Below are 18,497 nucleotides of genomic sequence, written 5' to 3'. Positions count from 1 at the left end.
TCCAGTATATTTTCGCCCCAATATCTGCTTCTGATCGGGAAGGTCCTAGCCATCGAAGGTTACATTCATGTTGTCAACAACAGATCTTGGCGTATTTTTTGTACTTAACTTTATTTAAATGTACTTAATGCATATATTTAATTTGATTAAATACAGTGACTATTTTTCTTTGCACATTTAAGAGAAGACAATGCGGAAACATTCTGAATGCACGTCAGAGTACCTAATTACAATGCTGGATTTGCTTGAATAATTTGTGCGTTGTGGTGTGGTGTTTGTTTAGACCATTAATATCTATGCAAAATATTTACAATTCACTAAATTGTGGATCATGCGTTGTGCGTTAATTGTAAAGCTTGCGCACCCGGAAACGCCATCCTGGGGAGCGTATCGCCATCTGTATCGGCCGGTCCCGTCCCCCCAAGTGCTTGCAGTGGAACTGCTTTATGGCAAAATCGAAACGATATAGAGCACTAGAGGGAGAGTGGTTAAAGAAGGGCATGGGCATGGCGTCCGTACGGAACAGAGACAGACCAGACCAAACCAATGAGGGGAGGGGACAGACAGAAGTGAAGAACCTAAAACGAGCTTTAAAATAAATCGTTACGAGTGGGGCACCTCTACGGCAGGATTAGTTCTTCGGATCCTTGTTGTAGTCCACATAGACGCGAACCACTTCTCCGGAGTACTTGCGTTGGGAGGGCATGAAGTAGAAGTCGGGTGTGTCGGAGCCACCGTTCTGGCGGGGATCATCGCGCGAACGATCGTAACCCGACTCCCGGTCCCGCTCCTGGCGGTGACGTCGCTCCTCTTCCCGCTCTCTGTCCCGGCTGCCCTGGCGGGCGGCGCGACGATCGTGGGTGTAATAGCCCGACGGCTGCATACTGGTCGCGTTCTGTTGGTAGTGGTGCGCCTGTCGGGGCAGGGAGTAGGCCCGCTCGGCGTAGGAGCTGCGAGAATAGGCCGCAGGTGCGCCTCCAGTGCTGCTCTCTTGCGTGGCCATCTGGCGACCATTCGACGAGCGGCTGCCGTTCCCGTTCCCATTGCCATTGCCATTTCCATGGCTACCCTTGCCCTGGCCATTGGTGCTCTCGTAATACATCTGGGACTTGCTGGTGGGCGAGTGGGACATGGGCAGCGTGGTCTGCTGGCTGCTGCTGGTGGACTGGTTGCGGTGGCGCGCCTTCTCCTTGCCCGCTGTGCTGGCGCTGGTCATGTGTTTCTCCTCCGTCTCGCCGTAGGGGTCGAAGGCGTAGTTGGTGTTCGAGGCGAACTCCTTCCAGGGCGAGTTCTGGATAAGTTTCTCCTGCAATCACAAATTGGTATCAGCATGATTATGGCCCATTTCGAACTCTCGGCGCCCAACCAGTCAGCATTTGGTATGGCAAGCAATATATCCCCGATTGAACGAACTCTATTCTGGTCCCAGGAGATGTGCCTTGTGCCGCCAGCGTTTACGTTTACCCCGCAATCTCATTCGTGTAACAAAGGAACAGTCGTGTTAATAGCAGTCGGAAGGATTAGGGTGATGGACAGCAAAGAGTTCTACAAAAGGTTCCAATCGAAGTTATGGAGAACTTTGGAGTATGCAGCATATATCAAATGCCGACTGGTCAAGAGAACCGACTGGTCAAGATCACGCACAGATATTAGACGATTAGCGATGTGTGTGTGGAAAATTAGAAAATACTTAGAAACCCTGGAAACACATAAATATTGTAGGTTAAAGAGACAGATAGATGTCTACAGGCGATGTACAGAGAAGACAGAAGGCAGTTGGGGATTGGATTTTGTTAGCGGGTGACGTGTTAATGCAACAACAACATAAATAGAAACAGATACTCGTAGGAGAAATTGCAATGTCAATTACCAATTCAGTTCTAGATACTCGTAAGATTTTGATAAACGCAAACAGCTGGCAAATGGTACACGATCGAGAGAGGCTTCCGCGTGGACTCTAACTGTAGGATGGGATTCTGTGATCCTTAAAGGCACTTAAGGCAGCTGAGTAGCTGAGCTTTGTAGCTGATGTCTGGGTTCGAAGGATGATCGGGCAGTGGGTGTGACAGTGACATGTATGGATTTCTGATCTGAATGTGTGGTTCTTGCTTGGCGGTATCGAGTCTTATAGATCGCTAGAGGGCTGGTAGTAGCGCTGATGCTGTCGCTGTTGGTACATGCGCCACTCCTCGGGTATAACGTAAACCAGCTTGGAACGACACGGTACAATGGATATAAACATTATTAGCTCTGTGAGGACTCGACTCCACGCCACGCCCAATGCCAACTCGATGGGGGTTACCTCCTGTCGGGGCTACCACCTTACCTTGGTGTTCTTGCTCTTGCGCGACGTCTTCCAAATGGTGCAGAAGGCCTGGATCAAAGCGATGAGCACCAGGGCCGCAATCAGACCGAGGACTATGTACAAACGCGTCTCGGAAAGGTCGAAGAAGGAGAGCAGTGTCTCCTTGGCGTTTGTTTCGGTGGTGCTCTTGTCTACGGGAGAAGTGCAATGTGTTAAACGAGGGCTAGCTGATGAGGGATGAGTTTCGATCGGAGCTTACATTCCAGCGCCTCAAAGTCGAGATACTGGGGATCCACAGTCAGAGAGCCCACGCGGCCGGTGGCTATCTGATCCTGTAACGCCGCGCGGATCACATCGGCGTTCTTCTGGGCGGCTCCTTCGCCGCTCTTCTCCACCGTGTTGTTGTCCAGCTCATGCATCTTCTCCACATCTGCCTTGTCGAACATAGCCTGCACCTTGGCGACCATCGTGCTGCCCTCCCTGAAAAACGGCTTGGACAATCAGAGAACGTGCCTCTCAGGATGGGCTGGGGGGGGGGGGGGAGGGAGATGGTGTACGTACTTTTCAAAGCCCAGAATCTCCGTCTTGTAGTATCCGGGAAGGGGACTCAAGATGCCGTTAAAGGAGTCCGAGATGGTGGCAGCCAGGTTGTTGAACTCCACGGTCCCCGCCTTGGGTGCTTCATAGGACTCGCCCAGGTTCATCAGCTTCACGCCGACGGCGTAGACTAGGCGGCTGGGTGCCGGCGTACTAGTGCCAACAAACACAGCCTCCAGTTCTGCAAAGAGCCAATAATTGGAGAAATATCTTTGAAGGAGATTCCGCAAGGGCCACTCACCTTTGCCACAGGACTTGATGCACACGCGGCGCGAGGAGACCGGCGGCACCTGCTCGTGCTTTCGGATCTTCTTGTTGACCACGTTGAAGGCGCCCCCTAGGACGGGGAAGAACAGATAGAGGCAGTGGTCGTCTGTGAAGGACAGATCCTGCTCGTCATTGCTGACGCGCTTCCGGTTGAACTCCAGGATCGTGACGCCCTTGTCGATACGCCCCGAGGCGTTGTAGATATCCTGGCGATCGTCCAGCTTGGGCGGGGCGTAGCCCAGCACCCACGTGTCCATGAGGAAGGGTCGACCGTTGCGCTTGTCCACCCAGCCGATAATGGCATCGGTTTGCGACATACGCTGATCCTCGCTGAAGCCGATGCCCGTCCAGGTCTCCGTGTTCGACGTCTCAATGTGCCAGCGCATCTCGTCGCCGCGCCCGACAGTCGACCAGGCGGCGTAGTACTCGCAGGTGTGCTCCTGGGGCGAGCAGTTGGACGGATACTTCCAGTGGCCGTAGCAATCGTTGTCCAGCACATTCGTGGTCAGGTCATTCCTGTCCGCACTAGCGTCTGCTTTCTCTTTCTCTGCAAGGAAAGGGGGCATGAGACGGCTTCAAAGGGTGGGTTCAGGGTTCAGGGGATTGCTCACCAAAGAAGTTGATCTGCGTGAATCCGCGCTGCATCTTGTGGCCGTGGTACTTCAGCTCGTCCGGCTGGTAGAAGTCCTTCACGCTGGAGGACTGGGTCTCCAGCCCAGAGGCTGGTACGTGCACATAGCTTCCCGGCTCCTGGCCCTTGGCCCAGATCACGTGGGTCAGCGCATCGTCCAGGGTGTGGTCCGTGGGCTCCGTGGCCACCAGTTTCTTGCGGAATATGATCGTGGTCACGCCGTTCTCTTCGAAGCCAGTGCCCAGGGCCAGGTTCGACTTTCCGCCGTAGAACTCATCGCTGCGCGGCGTCGATCGGTCCCGCGTGTAGTAGTCTCCCACCCGACTGGCCATGCCACGTGCCGCTCCAATCACAATGTCCGTGCAGTCCATGGGATTGAAGTCGTGAATAGGCGTGTACGGGTTCAAGCGGTACTTGGGCGATTCTACAAATTAGGATGGTATCTCTAGACTGATCTCTTGGGCTCTATCTGTATCAATGCTTACCTGTCGCCTCACGGCGGCTGCGCTGTGCATTGCTGCTGACACGGTAGGAGACGCTTGTGGCGACAGAAGTGACTCCGTCCACCTGGTCATAGTCTCCGGCAACTCGTTTGGTCTTTGAACTCTGGGCCGCAGGCTCACTCTTCGGTTCCGCTTCCGGTTCGCTTTTAGGCTCTGGTTCACTAGTGGGTTCCGGTGCGCTCTTGGGTTCCGGTTCGCTGGTAGGCTCTGGTTCACTCTTCGGCTCCGGTTCACTCTTCGGCTCTGGCTCACTTTTAGGTTCTGGCTCACTCTTCGGCTCTGGCTCACTCTTAGGTTCTGGCTCACTCTTCGGCTCAGGTTCGCTCTGCGGCTCAGGGACGCTCTTCGGCTCAGGGACGCTCTTCGGCTCAGGGACGCTCTTCGGCTCAGGTTCGCTCTTAGGTTCAGGTTCACTCTTAGGTTCTGGCTCACTCTTAGGTTCAGGTTCGCTTTTAGGTTCTGGTTCGCTCTTCGGCTCAGGCTCACTCTTCGGCTCAGGCTCACTCTTCGCCTCAGGTTCACTCTTCGGCTCTGGTTCACTCTTCGGCTCAGGTTCGCTCTTCGGTTCTGGTTCGCTCTTCGGCTCAGGCTCGCTCTTCGGCTCAGGCTCACTCTTCGGCTCAGGTTCGCTCTTCGGCTCAGGCTCGCTCTTCGGTTCAGGCTCACTCTTAGGCTCTGGCTCACTTTTAGGCTCAGGTTCACTCTTCGGCTCTGGTTCACTCTTGGGCTCTGGTTCGCTCTTAGGTTCCGGTTCGCTCTTGGGCTCTGGCTCGCTCTTTGGTTCCGGTTCGCTCTTCGGTTCCAGAGTCGTGGTCAAGTCCCCGATGTCCCGTATGAGCGGGAAGTTCTTGCACTCCGGGGTAAGGCCACGCGGGCGCCATCCAAGACCCACCCAGGAGCTGCCGTTCACCTTAAGAACCACCTCGATCTCCTTCTGCTCCTCCAGGAGGCGCCAGTAGACATGGTAGTCGGCCGAGAGCTCCTTCTTGGTGTAGGAGGAGAGGTCGAGGTCGGTGCTCTTGTAGGGCGATCGCTTGTTGCACCCCAGCCCGAACCATCCGAAGTTGCAGTAGCACTGACGGCGGGGCAGCGAGGTGCCGCCGAGGTCGATGCACTTTCCCTGGACGCCGCAGTCGGAGTCGGCGGCGCACTCATCCCGATACTGGCATTGGGCTCCGTAAAAGTTCTTCTCGCACTTGCAGCGCGAGGGGAAGTACTTGCCGTGCCCGGAGCACGTCTCCTTGAAGTCCTTCCGCTGCTTGATGTCGACGTCGGCACACGACCAGAACCGGTAGCTGTTGGACCACTCGTCGGCCTGTCGCAGCAGCCGCAGAGTGCAGTTGAAGCACTCGAACTCCTTGGGTATGTTCACGGGATACGACTGGGCGCTGCAAGAAGAAGGAATCCCTGTCAGACAGCCGCAGGGGCGCAGAATTGATCCTCAACTTACGTGACGTCCGTGCGCACAAACTCCGAGTTGTTGACGTGCGGCGTCAGGTCGAGAACGGGCCGATCGAGGGCATCGAGCAGCTGCAGCCGAAAGCCCCCCTGAAAAGATTGCTCTACAGATTAGACCCCGTTCAGATGATCAGACGAAGCCGTGATCAGGCCAAACAATGACTGAGAACTTGTGAGCCGATCTCTCGTGCCTCAGTCACAGGTGAATCCACAATGATGGGAACCCCCCTTCCCCGCCCGGACCTCTTGAATCTCACAGCTCTCGTGTGCATGTGAGGCAATCGAGTCGTCGTGCTTCTCGGCTAATTAGCCCCAGATAAGGCATTTTCTGCTCCCATTAGCAGTGGCCCCAAAAACTTACCTTGTGCGGATAGGCCAGGTGCCAGGTGACATTGAAGACGGAGCCGGACAGCAGCGAGGTGCGGATGGTGCCTGCAAGAAGGAAATCAGAGCACGATCAGAGCCATGATTACACTGATTGCAATGATTACAATGATTGCCCAACGATGTCCCCAGCAACTCCCCTCGGGGGATGGCATCGTCGCATAATTAAAGGTTTGCCGCTTAACTGGTTCTGCATTGCCAGGCATCGAGTGCAGTCTATTCAGTCATGTACCCAACGATTCCCCCACTGAGGGGCTGGGGCCCTGCCCAAGACCCGTACGCGTATCTGTCCAGACAAATTTCTGCCATATTGTTGCATAAGAGCCATGCGGTAATCGCTGACCAGCTGTGAAAAGGCTACAACCTGAAGAGGCAGACACGCCGGACCAGAAAGGTATCAATGCCCATGCCTAGTGGTCTCCTCGCACATCGTTGAACGAGTCGCTAATTGAAGCCATCAAACGTGCAGCATCAGGCGATGCTCAAACCCAGACCCTGTGCAGGCTTGGAGGTGCCTAGATCTCCTCTCCGCGAAAGCGAAAGGAGGAGTGTCACTTTCCCGACATGCGGCAATTGCAATTGTCGACAAATAAGGAAGCTGAAAATTATGATTACTGCTGGCACGGCCGGAGATCGCACAGCCAGTTAGCCAAAGTCAGAGACAGAGACACAGTCGGACATGCAGCTATTGCCAGAGTCGTCCTAAATGGTTGGGAACACCATCACCAGCACCAGCACGAACACGTACCTAACGTACAAACACGAGTGACCACTTGAATCATTCAATTGGCGCTCGATGGTCGTGCAGCTGCCAGCTTGGCGGCCCAATATGGCCAGACGATGACAGCCCCAAGTCGACGGAGCCGTTTGGCTACCCTCGAGGAGGGGTACATGCAGTGCAGAGTGCCCTGGCTGCCTGCTGGGTGCTCTGCAGTCGACTCCCCAGCTGCTTGACGATGGATAAGATGTATCCACAGCCGCAGTTGTGCGGTGATGTATCTTTTGTGGGTCAGTGGATGTTCTTTGGCAGCAAAACTCTTGATTTCTGTTGCGCAACAAAGAGAACGAGCCCAAGCCTAGAGCCACAGATGCACAGATGCCCAGATCTCCATTCATGTGGAAACCCTGGGGAAAATGCAAATGCAGTTCGAATCAAATTCGAGTTCGGATCATTGCATTCTTAACATTCGACTGCACCTGCGATCTGCCCCCAGCCCCCCAGTCCGTGGACCACACAGCTTCGCTTCCCATTCCGCTAGCCCAGATTCCACTGGGTTTCGGTTTTCTTTTGTTTTGATATGGAAAAAAGCCGTCAAACCAGATCGGAAATGGGTTAAGCACATGGGAGGGCAGGGGTGGGGAGGGAGGCAAGGCACAAGTATATATACATATATTCGCGGCTATCGGGAGATAAATCAAGCGGTGTTCCCATTAATAAATCGGTAAAAAAAGAAACGAATCAAATCGGATCGGACAAATTATGCCAAAATATGGGGCGGTACCCGTCGCGTTGCTCTGCCCCGAGCATGTATTCCCCCTCCCCTCCACCAACCGCTTCCCCATTAGCCATGCACCCGAATTAGCAGGTGTTTTTCTGTTTTTCTGTTTTCTGTTTTTTGGGTGTTTCTCATGGGTCCGTTCCGATCCGATCCGTTCGAGAGGCAGTCCACAGGTCTGGTCAATATTTTATACGGTTTTTTTCCTCGTGTTTCTCGCGTCTGCTCGTACGCTTGTCATATTTCCCATGAGCAGGTCGCGAAAGTTGTTCACCTTTGCGCCACGGCATGGAGGCTGTGTTGCATGAATGTCTGTCTCCTCGTATCTAAGTGTGTGTGTGTGTGTTTAGAGTATCTGTGGATCTGTGCGCTGGTTGAGCTTGAACTCGCCGACATCGTCTGGCCATTTCGAAAGTCTGTCCCCCTGCCACGCAGGGGCAGGGGCAGGGGCATGGGCGTCTTCTCTGGCGGAGATTCGCGTGAAATCGGTTTATAATTGATTGAAAACTCAACTAATTTGGCCCACAAGTGGAATGCCATGGGGATGGGAGGGATCTCTGAGAGAATCCATCATTTGTTGTGTTCTCTCCCAACACGCGAGGTTCTTGTTGGTTCTCCCCCTTTGCTTTTGGTTATGGGTGGCGTCGAATTACATCATGATACTCCCCTTCTATCCTGTGCAGAGGCGAGCCTCGAAGGCGAAGAATGTTCGCTTGCATGCATTCTAATTGCATGTGCCACACAACAGAAGCAGCCGAGCAGCCAAATACGGTGCACGCCTCTCACGTAGCAGCCGTGCAGCCGCAACAAAGACTTCCGCAATGCGGCTGGTGAAGGAGGAGGAGGAGGAGGAGGAGGAAGCACTGTGTACAGTGTGCACTGGCAAAAGGTTGACAAATAAACTCCAGCAGGCGGCTAACGAAGCGTTGCGCATGCGCCGTGGAGAGCAATAAATTTTTGCGGCATAGCAGCAGCCGAAGAAGCCGAGGAGGAAGCAGAAAGAAGCATGCCATAACATGCCATAAAATTCATTTGGCTTTGGCAACCCTGCCTGCCGCCTGCCGCTTGCCGCCTGCCACTTGCAACTTGCCACCGTTCGACGGCAAGTGGTTAGCACTTTGCCAGCTCTTGATACTCGCATTTGCATTGGTTGCTGCTGCCACTGCTGCTGCCACTGCCTCCACTTCTGTGGTCAAGGAGTTTCGCTTTGGTTAATTGCTCGTGACGCCTGCCCCTGCCCCGGCCCCTGCCCCGCCACTGTGGCAGGCACTTTGCAGTTTATACGAGTGCTCGTATTTATGGCTGGCAGATACTACGTCTCCCAGTCAATAGATGCAGATATCCGCGGTGCTGGAGCTGCACATATTTATGGGCTCTCCATTACGATATTGCGGATACGTCGACAGGTCCGCGTCTGCCGCTTAAATGTCACTTCGGCACTCTCATTGATATTCTGAACGACTGTCGCAGGCCGACAGGATTTGCGTCTGAACGAGGTACAAATTATGGTATTCTAAGGGGGAACTGACATTTGCATTGAACTGATGGACTGTTGGACGGATGGCTCTTCTAATTATCGACAGCCGACGATTGCCCAACCGATCCGCCGAGTGTGACACAAGAGGCGACCACAACTTGACCTCCATTCGAGGCAGAGGCAGGCAGTCAACGTAAAGTCAAGTCTCTGGGGGCCACAAAAACAAAGCAAAAGCAAAAGCCAAAACACGAACAAATTGAGATGGCAGATGGGTAATGGGAGGGCAGAGGGGGAGGGGGAGGCGGGCAATGCAAACAAGATGCAAGAGGCGGCACAGAGGTCAAGCAGTGATAGAAAGGGCAGAAGCATCTCAACAACAGCTCCAGCAAACAACTGTAGTGAGCGATGCAGATACATTTAGCTGTCACTGTCAGATACAGCCACAGATACAGATACAGTTGTTAAAATTTTCGGCATGCCGTAACCGCCAAGGATGGTGGCCGGACTGTGGCTCTGGTGGTTCGGTTCCCGGCGGCTTCTGTGTGTGCCGTAATGCACAAGTGAAAGTTTCCCCACTTGCTGCAGCATGTTGCATTCCACTTTGCCTTTTCTCGGCGCGCACACATGCATCATCGTCATCAAGGCAGACGCAGACGGAGACGGAGATGCAGCCGCAGACGCATGCAGCAGCCAAGCGGCAACCTGCTTGGCCAATTCCATTCGCGTTTGTTGCGCCGCAGGCGAAGGCAAAAGTTGTCATGCCCCGAAATGGGTTAAACGTGCCGTGGACCGACCACCGACCACCGACCAGCGACCAGCGACCACCAGACAGGCCCAACCGGCGGCCCACGTTGCGTATACGCAACATGACGAGTGTGTGTGCGCGTACGAGTAGCCGTAATTAACGGCCAAGCCAAAGAAAACAAAATTCAGTTTCAGCTGCCAACGAAATCGAAAATTGAAAACCGAAAGACTGGCTCCCCCACACCAGATACCCTTTCCTGTGGATCGATTAAGGGAAGGCTGTTCTGCTCTGGGATGGCTGGGAGCTCGATTCGTGGCGCCTGTTTAGGCATCCCCGAAGGTGGATAGCGAAAAGGTAGGGGAAGTTTCTCCTCGCATCGAAAATATGGCAAAGAGGCTCGCACAAAAATGCCGTTCGACGGGTTATAACTTATAAGTACTCGTACTCGTAGTCGTAGTCGTACCGTACGTATGTACAGATATGTACCTGCTTTATAGACATATCGATGGAAATTGATTTGGCATTTTGATGCGGCACACGTGTTACCGCTGCTGCTGCTGCTGCTGCTGTTGGCCCATTCGCCAGTTGCCAATTACCAGAGCCAGCCAGCCAGCCAGTCAGCCATCTCTCAAGGCAATTGTCGGCTGCCGAGGGTCTATAATTGATATGCAAACAGTATAGATATATGGCCTGCACCCTCCATCCCCCTTTCCGCCTTACCCACTGCACTGGCTAATCGTGCTCATCGCAAATCAAATGTCAAAATCGTAGGGCCCTGTGCAGGCACGGCTATGGATGTGTTTTTTATTCGATTTTCGAAAGTGCATTTAATCAAAAATCATAATCATAATCATAATACCACTCATAATCTGTCTGTCTGTCTGTCTGCGTGGATCCCAATCCCCAGAAATTGGGTCACACACACACGCACACACGCACACAAGTGAATGGCCCCCAAAGTTGTTTCTGTCTCTTTCTCGCACTGCTGTTGCTCGCGATATGCAAATTAATTGGTAACACTTTTCAGCCGCAACAGCAACAACAAGCAGCATTGAGCAAGATGCCACCACAAACAACAACAAAAGCATAGACAGGGGCACGGGGGCATATGCAGGGGGAAGGGGTGTGGGGTGTGGGGTGTGGAGTACAAAAGTGTTATGCAAGCAAAAGCATAAGCAAAAGTGCACGTCTCTCTGCCTCTCAATTATGAATTCAACTAAACCAAACAGTGCGTTGCAAAAGTATACGTCTCTCTCTCTCTCTCTCTCTGATAGAATTCCCGAGGCCAACACTTCCTCCAGCGATCTGCAGGCCAGGGAGAGGGAGAGAGTGTGAGAGAGCCGATTGGCCGAGGGCTGGCAGAAGGCTTTCCCGCAAAACAGTTTTGCAACGCACTGTACCGTACGTGCTTGACCAATGGCTACTACAACAAAGCAAAGCACAGCCGAAGCAAAGCAATAACAGGCCATAATGAGCCATACACCTATTACGATCACGGCAATCAGTTATCGATGGAATGGAGTGGAGTGGAGTGGAATGGATTGGATTGGAATGGGGGGCACGAGCACCAGCGAATGGTATTGGGAAATGGGAAATGTTACTCATCGCATGGCTGCAGCTGCGGCGAAAGAGATTCCCCGAAGTGGCAGCAAACTGCTGGAATCCAGGCCAGAGACTCACCTTTGGGCATGCCGCAGGGCGCCTTCGTCCGCGAGTTGTCCAGAAAGTCCAGGTCGTACTGCCGTGCAGGCGGGTAGGTGAGGGCCACGTGTGCCTCGGCCGTCTCCAGGCAACACCAGGCGGCGGCCAGCACCAGCAGCAGCAGCACCTCCAGCGAGCGGCCCTGCGGCTGGGGATCTTTCCCCCTATTTATAGACATTTTGCGTCGGTATAATTGATTTCTTTACGATTTCTGGCGATTGTCGGGGAGTTTCTTTTCGCATTAGCACCGCGTGTCTATTGAATTTCTACTCTTTCTCTCTTTTGTGGAATTTTTCACGGGGATTTCGGCGGTATGTTATGTAATCGTATGATCAGCACATCTTCGGGTCCACAGCGATGGTGGGGCCGCACATTCCAGCTCCTGAAAGTGATGGAAATACATATTAGTTTAGCCAGAGAATTGCACAATTTGGAGACGGCGATGGAGTGGGGCAGATCTGTGAAAATGATTTGTTGCAGCGCCCCGAACAATGACAAGGAAATTTCCCAGGCCCTAGTCCATTAAGAGCTTCGTTTCGCTGCAGAAAGTGTCGAAAGATACACGTTTCTCTTTGGCAGACCCGCCCATCGATGGCCCCCCAACTCCGGGAGGGGGGGGGGGGGTGCTCAGCTCGCAGATCAATGCTCGATGGGAACGCCGCCGTCCGCCGTCCGCCGTCCAACGCCTTTGCAGTGCAGAGAAATCGAAGGCAAAACTAATCAAAGATCCCAACGACAGCTGTCGGGCCAAACTTCAACTTGAGACAGACTCCGGCGACACTGCAACACTCCAACACTCCAACGCTCGTTAGAAAAATCCCCAGAAATATCTGGCTAATGAAATGTCATAAATAAGCAGGCCAAAACCTAATGGCAGCTACCTGCTGCTCCATGCCTCCCAGCTCTCCGCTAAATGGCGCAGAAATGGCTCAGAAATGGGCGTACAAATGTGGCACGGCACGGCACGGCACCCAGACAATTGTTGTTTCTTTTTTTGTTTCTGAGTGGTGGTGCCACAGTTTCGGACAGGCAAATTGCATGCAGCATGAAATGTGTGTTCTGTGGTGTGCTGTGGTGGCCCCCAAAGATAAATCAACGACAATTGGTGTTAGTTGGTCTCGTTCCACTGTCCGTTCCGTCCGCTGATTGGCAAAAATGTCTTCTACTCGACGGGAATGGGAGCGGACCAACTCTGATGACCACTCCGCTGCTGCTCCACTTTTCCGAGTGACATCTCTTGGGCGGAGGAGAGAACTAGAAGCACAATTAAGATTTGAGGCACCAGCCAGGGCACTACTTAGCCTCCCAGTCATTGTCCGCAGAAAACCAGATGCTACACATGTGCTGTGGATATTTTTATAAGCGGTAAGCCGTAACGGTAGGCGACAACTTCCGAGCAAAAGCTCGACAGCCGCCTCGTCTGGTTTTGATTACTGGCCTGCTTGGCCATCGTCTGGCATTGGGAGCGGACAGCAATGACAGCCACATGGCTTGACATTGGACGGCCAAAGCGAAACCAAACCAAACCAAATCGAAAAGCATGTAAAAAAATGTTAATTAACACAATAAACAAAACCAAAACCAAAACCAAAACACTGCGGACGGTCAAGCAAATGAGCTAAAGTAAGGTAGAAACGCGTATCTGGAGCTGGAAGGGGGGCTAGAACGAGCCACTTGGCCAAATGGGGAATTTTAATGCCAGTCGGCAGCATTTGGGGGCACAACAAAACATCGAGTCGAGCGCACAGCTGGAGACGCAGCTGTACGAGTACTTCTCTGAATGGGTCTGCGTGTTGCGATCGTGAGTTGGCCAAATTCCCGCCAACGAAAAGAGGGAAGCTGTAGCTGGGACTGGGAGCCTGGGCTAAAGTGCCCAGCAATTACTCGAGCCCAATTGAGAGTCCAATTCCTTTGCATTTTCCATTAATTAGAACTGAAATGTAATTAGCAGACCAGACCAGACCAGACCAGACCCCAAGGAAACAGCAATTCAAATGCAATTCACACGCAATTAAACTGAAACTCTTAGACTCCACTCGATTCCACTCGATGGGAGAACACTTGACTTGGTTTCGCCGCAATGGGATATCGATTATGGTGCGGCATAGCTGCGGACATAAGCATTTGGCCACGCTACTCCGTCCCATGCTCCCCCCCCCCCCCCCCCTCCGAGACACTCCAGCGGCGAGGGACGAGTGGAAGAGTGGCAAAAATGCAGTCCAACTGGTTACGAAATACTCGAAAAGCTCATTCATGTATCGTGGATACAATTTTCAAAATACAAACACAGCCACAACAAGAGTATTCCACTTCTTGTGTCTGCAAATGTATCTGTATCTGTATCTGTATCTGTATCTGTATCTTTGGCTGTTTCTATGTGTACCGGAAACCGGTTACTGGCCCCAAAACAAAAATATAATCAACTATTAGTGGTATGGCGATAAATCGATGCTATCGGGGCTCTCCGGCCACTCCGACTCGGGCGTCAAGTGTAATGCCTGTGGCCGCTCCCAGTGGCAGCCCCCAACACTCCAACACTCAAACTCGAACGAGATTTCCATTTGCAGTTGGCCAAAATTAGAGAATAACAGCCCCCGAGATGGGTACAAAATTGTTGGGTAAAAGATGGGGGCTCGATGGAAGCTGAGGATCCCATATTAGCAGATCTTTATTGCCCAATAAAATAGTAAGCTACGCGAAATATTTGCCTTTGGTAGCCCAACTGTTGACCCCGGGGCACAGAAACTTTCTCATGAGGCCTTGTGCGGCTCTGGCTGCCAAACTGCGGAGGTGCGAAAGCCACGAGGATGGACGAGGTGGAGGTGGAGGTGCGAGTGCTGCTGCTGCTGATGTTTGCGGAAGGTTTCCCAACTTTAATGTCACGCACCGCACGACTCCAGAGCCGATCCCCAGTTGGCCGTCAATGATGGACAAGCATTATGTTGGCTCATTATAATTATGGCCCAGAGCTCTGGCCATGGATCGACAGTTGCTGCACACGGTGGCAGATCAGATCAGGTGGCCGCAAGTGCTAATGCTCGTTAATCAATTTAATTTATTGAGTCGACAACTTCTTTGGCCTGCGGGCAGTGAAAGTTGCCTTGTCGCAGGGGTTTTTCATTGATTTTTCGTTTGTTTGTCTATTTCAGCTGCGATTTCGACTCGGGTGCCGTGGAGTGCCATGGAATGCCACGGAATGCCAGGGAATGCCGCGGATGGGTGCACAGAAACTTGTCACTTTCGATGGTTTTCTATCAATTATGAATACGATATAAACGGGGATCCGGCGATGTCTCTTTTTTCCGTTGATTAGCAGACGAGTCGGGGCAGTGAAACCATCGTCTTATCTGCCTGCCGTCTTTCGCTTTCGTTCGGTGTGCCTGCTGCCCCGAACTTTCACAAGAATCCGGCAGAACGAGCTACACGGGTTTGTCGGGGATCAGGGTTAGGGCTGGGGTTAGGCCGTGGGCTCACCCTGCCGCCACCGCCGCCGCTGACAAGCAACTAAAATGTTTATTTTACTTGTCGCTTTATGGCCATTAAACTTGATCTCTAGATGTGCCCCTCCAGGCACACAATTTGTTCGTTGTACCCGCCGTAAACTCTTGCCCATAAGATCATATTTCAATCCGTCAACAGCAACAGCCACGAGATTAAATGATGGCCGTCTCGGCTGAGTGGGCTTTCGGTAATAGAAGCTCGAGGTGGGAACAGTACCCATTTATTTGTTTGTCATACCAAAGGAGTGGGGGGCGGGGGGCGGGGGCATCGGTAAACAGCTCCACTTGATCTCGGCGTGTAAATTATATTTATAAACATTAAATCATGCCCTTCCCTTTGACGGAGTTTCATCGTGCAACTCATCTTCGGGGCTGTGGCATCAGACACACATTACAATCACAATCACAATCGCAATCGCAATCGCAGTCGCATCCACCTGTTAATTTATTAATGAGTTGCAAAAACCTGTCCAGTCTTTACATAAATACTCGCTTGTGGCTGTGCGAGTATAGGAGGTATGCATACATAATCTTTACAGAGTTGTGGCTCAAAGGCCGTTAACGGCAAATTCCATTTCTTCATTTCATTCATTTGTTCATGGCTGGTGGGGGGATAGCTCAACTTTCATCAAACTTTTGGCTTTTGGCTCTCTTTCTATTAGTATTACAGGGTATGTGAGGACTAGCAATCGATCTGTGTCACTCGTTGTCGGGCCAGCTAAGGTCAGAGCGGACCAGAGATGGGCCTCGAATGCTTCGCGCATTAATTGCATTTGTTTTGGCTCTTTGCGTAATTGGACGCTGGCTTATGGCCGCTTACACGGACTGCTTACAAATCTACGAGGCATGGCCATGAAATGTACGCCGTCCAAATGCCAATCTCCAAAACTCAAAGCCGAAACCAAAACGAAAGACTTAGGCAACGAACTTGGAGGCAGAAACAGCATCTCGGACTCGCACTCGCACTGGCACTCGTACTCGTACGCATAAACAGAATAATAAAATATACAGGCGGTATAAACGATTTGGCTGACGATGGAATGCGATATGTTAATCACTCTACAGAAATATTGCGCATACGAGAGTCGAGAGTCGAGATTTGGATTGGGAATGGGATTACAAATTGATTTCTGTTCGACTCTGACAATCCCAAATGGCTTCTGAGAGGAGTCAAGATGCGCCCCAAGGTGGCACCCCGCACCCCGCACCCCGCACCCCGCACCTTTCCTTACAATCGTCGCTTCTCCTCACTTTGACTTCGACCGATTTCGAGGCTGCCTGCCCCCTCACGTGTGTGTGTGTGTGTGTGTGTGAGCACTCTCAACCAGTTTGTTTTAGCCAAATGTGATGTGTGCCTGCCCGAGCGCCCCCCCTCCACAGACCATTAGAGAAACCTGCCCCGACAACGATTCTGATTCTGGTTTCGTTTGCCTTCGCGCGTTCTCACTTTTTTTCTGTTCTGTTCTCTTCTGTTTTTGTTTTTGTTTTTGTTTTTCTTGGCTCTTTTGTTGTTATTTTTTTGGGGCTGTACGCGGCTTATTGGCATTTTTTGTTTATCGACGGCTGGAATTTGTTAATAAAGCTTTATACGAGCGACGGTTAATACCTTTATAATGCCCCTAAATATGATATGGGGGCTATGGAGAGAGGAGAACCTGCGTGCGTGTGGTGTGCTGCGGTGTGGGCAGCCAGGGTACATGGATGTGGCTGTGTATGTGTATTGTTAGGCATTAGACATTAGATGTTATGTTGGTTGATGCCATCCGGTTTTGGCCTTTGCTTTTGCAGCTGGCAATGCTGCTCGGCTGCATTCCGGGCATGACTAACAACCAAGTGGCGAATGTTGCGGGTGTTGCGGGTGTCGCGGGTGAGTTATTACCCTCAAGGTCACTTCTTCTGTCTCTTCTGATCGTGGCTTGGCTTTCCACCTGCGAACAGTCTCAAGATGACGCTGCGGTTCGGGCCCAATCGATTGAAAGACCTCCACTGCTGTGCTTCAAATGCGTATCGGCCATTAGCCGGCCAGCAGTTTGTTTTGAGACAAACAGTTAGTGGGCCTCATGGAAACAAAGGAGAATTAATTAGATTCCGCTGCCGGACCAGCGATGGAGAGTCAGAGGCAAAGACGCCGACTAATGAAAGCCAAGAGGTTCTTGGGATACCGATACAGGTGACTCAGAGCCAGAACGAACACTGGACTGGGGTTCGACAGCTCTCTTCTTCGCTCTGTGATTAATGGCTTTACAAAGCGCATACAAGATCTTTGCCTTTTTGGCCATTCTTTGGGGCTTCGCTCGGCACCGGTTTTAGAAATGATCTCATCTCTGCTGGCATCCGCTGGCATCAGCCCACATCGATATTCGCAGAACAAACCCATCCCATCCCATCCCCCATGCTAATATGCAATAAAAATGTTGTCTGGGCCAATAATTACAAAAGTTGTGTCGTAAATTTCACTTTTTTTGCCCATGGTCTGTGGCATCTTCCGCTTGTGGCATGTGCAGGGAATTTGCAATTCCGAAATGAATGCGCATCGGCATTGCCAATTCCAGTGAGCATTTCGAAAACTCGTGAGGCATTCTACTCGTTGTACCCTGTACTAGTAGGGGCCAAGGGGGTATATTGTATTTGAATAGATTGAATATATATTTCATCTTTTCCACCGCCCAGTAGGATTTTGTGGAAGAGCCCCGTATGTCCTTGAGGGTATCCTATAGTCGTATGCACAGTTAGTTTCCTCTTGTATTCCCCGGGAGAACAGGCATTCATTCCTGCGAGGCGAACGCCGAGGCACACTCACTCACCTCCGTAAGAACCACAACAAAAAGCAACGGCGAGATGTGGGCGGCGATAAGTTACGAAAAACGCAAGCAGCGCAATGTTCCAAAGAGGTGCACTGGAGTGAAAGACGCCTCAGATCCGTTCCGACTCCGAAGCTAATCAAAAGTTACAACACGCACGCGCGGCCGGAGCGGATGGGTGGGGTGGCACTGGAGGTGGAGGTGGAGGTGGACTCCGACACACGATCAAAGTTGCGCGGCACTTTTTATTATTATTAACGTTTATTTTTGTGCAGATGATGATGCACACGGCTTGTACGCCCACACAGAGCAGAGTAGTGCGGTTGTGTGTGTGTGAGTGATGTGTTAATCAATCAACGATCATGGATCGATAGTAAAAATTATTTGTTACATTGATTTTGTATATTTTTGTTGGTTTATTTACTGCAACGGCAGGTACGTGACTTGCCTAACACTTGCACAACAACCGCAAATCGGAATAATCCACGCTTCGGCAGCGACCGAACCGAACCGACACCGACAAGAAGAAAAACAGACAGAAAAATAAAAGTAACAGAAAACTTAAGCGCACCACACGTCTGCACCTGAGGCCCGATAAAAACAGAAAGCTGCCCCTGCTCGTGCTCGCAATC

At 51.9% G+C, this 18,497-nt stretch overlaps 1 protein-coding gene across 3 annotated transcripts; it reads right to left on the bottom strand.

Moving 5' to 3' along the window:
- Positions 1-92: 92 nt before the first annotated feature.
- On the bottom strand, positions 93-18,435 carry nahoda (DOMON-like domain-containing protein nahoda). 3 transcript variants are annotated; one of them, XM_033377561.1, is made up of 12 exons: positions 17,869-18,434; positions 11,544-11,946; positions 6,123-6,193; positions 5,754-5,851; positions 4,667-5,691; positions 4,286-4,630; positions 3,781-4,224; positions 3,144-3,716; positions 2,867-3,083; positions 2,565-2,785; positions 2,327-2,496; positions 93-1,306 (listed from the first exon to the last, which is right to left on the bottom strand). In XM_033377561.1, exons 2-12 carry the CDS (start codon positions 11,740-11,742, stop codon positions 632-634), a joined length of 4,038 nt encoding a protein of 1,345 aa, XP_033233452.1. In that variant the 5' UTR covers positions 11,743-11,946; positions 17,869-18,434; the 3' UTR covers positions 93-631. The 3 variants fall into 3 exon arrangements, with proteins under 3 accessions (XP_033233452.1, XP_001361125.3, XP_033233453.1); XM_001361088.4 differs by having other exon boundaries at positions 4,286-5,691; positions 17,869-18,435; XM_033377562.1 differs by lacking the exon at positions 93-1,306 and adding an exon at positions 1,871-2,209 and having other exon boundaries at positions 4,286-5,691; positions 17,869-18,435.
- Positions 18,436-18,497: the final 62 nt, after the last annotated feature.

This window comes from Drosophila pseudoobscura, chromosome 3, assembly GCF_009870125.1.
Source record: "Drosophila pseudoobscura strain MV-25-SWS-2005 chromosome 3, UCI_Dpse_MV25, whole genome shotgun sequence".
NCBI classification, from domain to species: domain Eukaryota; kingdom Metazoa; phylum Arthropoda; class Insecta; order Diptera; family Drosophilidae; genus Drosophila; species Drosophila pseudoobscura.
Note: the sequence above shows the minus strand (reverse complement) of the source record. Positions and strands in the feature narration are given on the sequence as shown.

Excerpts from the sequence above, each read along its gene's own strand:
- nahoda (XM_001361088.4), bottom strand. The coding sequence starts at position 11,742 with ATGTCTATAAATAGGGGGAAAGATCCCCAGCCGCAGGGCCGCTCGCTG. Across the intron at positions 3,717-3,780 it reads CACGCAGATCAACTTCTTTG|AGAAAGAGAAAGCAGACGCT; the intron begins GTGAGCAATCCC and ends CTTTCCTTGCAG. Across the intron at positions 2,786-2,866 it reads GAGATTCTGGGCTTTGAAAA|GGAGGGCAGCACGATGGTCG; the intron begins GTACGTACACCA and ends GCCGTTTTTCAG.